General features: G+C 47.9%; 1 protein-coding gene across 1 annotated transcript; it reads left to right on the plus strand.

Moving 5' to 3' along the window:
- Positions 1-591: 591 nt before the first annotated feature.
- Positions 592-3,894, plus strand: LOC123182815 (uncharacterized protein ycf36; the record flags this gene model as incomplete). The annotated part of the gene is given in 4 exon segments (XM_044595485.1): positions 592-943; positions 1,034-1,062; positions 2,796-2,852; positions 3,519-3,894. Coding segments are annotated over 4 exon segments (663 nt in total), but the record flags the coding sequence as incomplete, so codon positions are not given.
- Positions 3,895-4,725: the final 831 nt, after the last annotated feature.

Here is a 4,725-nt window from a genome sequence, read left to right on the forward strand (position 1 = left end):
TGTGAATATGTATAATATTGGTACTATGAGGTAATTTAAATTTATTTCATGCCTGTAATATACTAGCCGTCAATCTATACTGACTGTTAGTAATGAGATATGTATTTTATATAATCAAATAATACGGGAAATGAAATATAGGGGGACGAATCACACTTGTTGGGGTGGAAAGAAATATACTAGACAGCTTCTAGTATATACTATTGCAAGAAGTAGAAATATCATGTAAACCATGGAATGCCAAACGAAGTGTTCGCCCATGTGCCAGTGTCACACGTTTCTACAGTCCAGCTCCGTCCAAGCCCCAAGTCCAAACAGAAACAGTCGACTCGCTGCACACGGCACGGACACGGGAGAGGCAACCACGCAAAAACCGCGACCGAGCCAGCCCGAGCTGAACCTACACTCCAAGCCGCCGCGGTTGCTTCCGGTTCGCCACCACTCGCTCCGCTCGCTGTACCGCCCTCCCTCCCCCTTCCCTTCCCCATGGCCGCCTCGCCTTCCCTCCACGCCCCCCGCCTCCTCCCGCTGCTCCCGAACCCCGCCCCGAGCCTCGCCAGGCCCCGGCGTCGCTTCACGGCGGCGTCGGCGGTGCCGCCGTCGCGGAACGGGAGCTCGGCGGGGACGGACTGGTGCCCCGTGCCCCCGGAGCAGCGGCCCGTGAACGAGTACGAGGCGCTGGCCGCGTCGCAGCCCTTCTCCTGGGCGGCGGGGGACCTGCGCCTCTACTGCTCCCGCCTCGCCTTCACGGGGGCCGCCTTCGCGCTCTTCGTCGGCCTCCCCGTCGCGGCCTTCGGCGGCCGCGGGGGCGTCGGCGGCGACGCCCTGCACCTCGCGCTCGGGGCCACCGGCTCCGGGATCCTCGCCGTCACGCTCGCCGTCGTAAGGATGTACCTCGGCTGGGCCTACGTCGGGAACCGCCTGCTCAGCGCCACCGTCGAGTGTGAGGCGCCCGCCCGATTTTTACATATTCCCCTCTGATTGGTGTGTTTGTGTGTCTCTGTGCCTGAATTATGCGCTTGATTCCTCGCAGATGAGGAGACGGGATGGTACGACGGGCAGGTGAGATGATACTCCTGATCACTCGTTTCTGTGATCTGTTTTTTATTCTGGTAACATGCTGACCTGACGACCCTCAGATGCTATGACTGCTCAAGAGCAACTGGCTTTTAGTGAACCAAGCAGCGGGATGTAAGGGGTTTGAATTGTGGAAGCGACTGGCGGCGCTGAATACAGTATAATATAAGTGGCGTGACGCCACCAAAATATCACTGGATAAGTAATATAATTAGCATCACACCATCAAAAGACCACTGAGTAATTGACCGAGATAGCATCACGCCACCAAAATATCATTCACAATAGTTGTTCGCTTGCTTATAAGTTAGAACTCTGTACCTGAAATTACTGATGTTCAATGGTACTTACCAAGTGCTGAAGTGTTACCTTCGCTTCTGTATGTTTATAATAGAAGCCTCGCATGATGAACTTTGCTGGCAAGACTGATATAGAAATCCAGAGATGACATAGCATGCTCATTTTCATAGACGCCAATTATTCAGTCATCTCTGAAGCATATATGCTAACTTGTCGATGGAGTTCCTTTTCAGTTTGTTATACCAAATCATCATTTCTATTGATTCATACACTTGATGCACTTTTCTGCTACAGTTCTAAGGAGGAGCAACTTAGTTAGGAAACCCAATTAACTCTTTATTCTACCTTGCACGTAAGCTGTGATGTAAACATGAGAAAACTTATTTCGCCCTTGTAGTATTGACACATTCGTCGGATGCCATCAGAACTGGGCTGTTTTATTTACTCTAGATAGGTCAAGTTACCCCCTTCACTGATTTCATTATTGATGATGTAAGGGATTTGAACTAGAGAAGCGACAGGCAGCACCCAATATAATATAAGTAGCATCACGCCACCAAAGTATGAAGCTGGATAAGTAATAAAAGTAGCATCACTCCACCAAAAGATCACTGAATAAGAGGCATAAGTAGCATTGCGCCACCAAAAGATCACTAAATAAGAGACGCAAGTAGCATCACACCACCTAAAGATCACCGAGCAAGTGACACAAGTAGCATCACGCCACCAAAAGATCATTCACACTACTTGTTTAATTCCTTATAAGTTACTATAACTGTGTGCCTGAAATTACTGATGTATTCAGTATAACTCTGTGCCTGAAACTGCTGATGTATTCAGCATAACTCTGTGCCTGAAATTACTGATGTACTACTGAAGTGTTTGTATGCTTATGTATTTTTGTAACTGAAGCCTCACATAATGGACTTTGTTGCCAACATTGCTATGAAATTCAAAGATGATATACCAAAAACACATTTTCACTGGATGCCAATTAATTAATCGTCTCTGAAGAGTACACATTAACTTATAGATGGAGTTTCAGTTCTGTTGGTTATGACGATGCTTCATTTGTTTTGATTCATACACTTCATGCATTTTATGCTGCAACTCTAGCGTGGAGCAATTTAGTAAAGAAACCCAGCTACCTTTAACAGAAGTTATGATGTAAACATGACGATCTATTTCACCCGTATAGTATTAACCCGTTCCGCTGATGCTATTAAAACAGGGCTATTTTTTTAGTCTAGATGGGTTAGGTTACCCCCTTCACTGATTTCATTGTTGATGATGTTATTGCAGATATCATGCTGACTAGATTAATTTATGCATGGAGATATGAGAAAATAATGTACATATTCAGCACCAGGCATTGGAATTAGCTCTGGCATCCTGACTCTGTTTCTTACTCTTGGCAGATATGGGTTAAAACCCCAGAAGTTCTAGCTCGTGATCGTCTTCTCGGATCATTTTCTGTAAGTTGACATCATATATGTTAACCTCTGGCATCCTAGTCCACTTTAGTCTGATCGATTATGTTAACTGTCAAAGTGCTTCTTTTCTGTTGAGATACCTGTCAAGAAGCTAGGGAAATGAATATTGAATGGTGTATGCACATGGCATGAGCTGTGTAATTATTGACAAGAATATACTCGTATAAAGAACCGATTGCTTGGATCTACCTTTTATGGGCGTTATCTGGACCAGTCTGTTTCTAAAATGATGCAACATTATTAAACTGCCATGTTTGTTTCTATAAAGAAAAGTAGTATTGAACTGTGATAGCCATGGGCCACTGGGAGCTACTAAATCATGCATTAGGAATCTTTCTGTGGGACTTTGTTTGGTGTAACAGGCTACGCATTATAGCTTACGAGACGAAGCAATAAGAAACAGTTGGTCTTTGCATCATCTCAAGTCTTCTCCCTGATAATGTTGTCTATTTCCAGTATCCTATCTCAGTTCAAGCCGCGCCGTGCTGGCCACCTTCTGTGTAACACTGACCCCTTCGTGAACCGTTTTTTTTTTTGACATCACCCCTTCGTGAACTAAGTTTCATGATATTAGTCATACTTGCATTGCATGGTCATGCTGTAAAAGGGGGGAAAAAACTAACATGGTAGCGCATGCTTCTTCTTCAGGTGAAGCCGGTGCTGAACAGAGTGAAGTTCACCCTGGTGGGCCTGGCGGTGTCGCTGACCCTCTGCATCCTCCTCTACGCCAACACCGAGAAGCCGAGGGAGCCGCTGGAGAACCCCGCCGGCGGGAGGGCCATCCCCGGGGTGTACAGCGACACCGCCGCGAGGTCCTTCGAGCCCGACGCCTTCTGCGGGGAGCCCGACCTCGGCGACCAGTCGGAACTGTAACTGCAAATGGCGTTCCTAGTGGATGGAAGGTGACGACCGGATGTCTTCATATCCATCTTGTTCGTCAGGGTGAAAAGTGATGTAAATATATGGCCGTACATAGTGATAGTGCATACGAAATGAGAATCCCTTGTATAGTTGTATAGCTGTATAGCTGTTGGCCCTGTGTGTATCTTCGTAGCAGAAGAATGGTCTTGGTCTGGTTTGGCTGGCTGGGACGGGACGTGACAGGTGAGGTGACGGCGACGCCGTTGGGTTATCCGCCAGCGCCAGGAATGTCGTTGACGCGGTTGGGAGGGTTCGCGTCTTGTGTGGCGTGCCGGCCGCCGAAGCCGAGTGGAAGCTGCCTGCCTGAGAAAACGATGCGTCTCCACTTGCTGAGAACGTATCTCTCTCGGCGGGCGCTTTTCCGGATCGAATCCAGGAAGGGGCCCATTTTTCGGAGCTCGGCGTTTCCGCAGGCCGGCAACTCTTCGTCGCTACGGCACCTGATGCCGGCATAAAATCACCCATGGACCTTCCTTTTAAGAAAAACCGGGTGTCAGGCATGGACTTGCTAAATTTGTTACGGGCACTAAGTTGTCTTATTTTTTTGGGAAGAGGGGAGGAAATATCTATTTAGGACCCCATTAGCCAACTAATGTTCCCTGGGAAGCATGAAGCATGGCATTTGCGAATGTTTTTTATGACGGGTTCTTCGGAACCACGTGGCACTTCTTTCAGGAACACATGGCAGCTTCTGCACAAAGGGATTTTGCTGCGAAAATGACCATGGCCGGATTGCTGTAATCAGTTGTGGGTGGCCAGCAAAAGTTACGGGCACTCAGTTTGTCGCTGTGGTCTAAAGCTTTGAAAACGATAGCCACAACCTCCAACATCACAAATCCGTCTACTTCTTCACCGGATACCCATGGCATGGCCGTATTCCTCCCGAAAGTTGGAGCTCGACGTCGAGTACAACCACTCCCCTAAGTGCATCTCC

This window comes from Triticum aestivum, chromosome 1D (assembly GCF_018294505.1).
Source record: "Triticum aestivum cultivar Chinese Spring chromosome 1D, IWGSC CS RefSeq v2.1, whole genome shotgun sequence".
Taxonomy (NCBI): Eukaryota; Viridiplantae; Streptophyta; class Magnoliopsida; order Poales; family Poaceae; genus Triticum; species Triticum aestivum.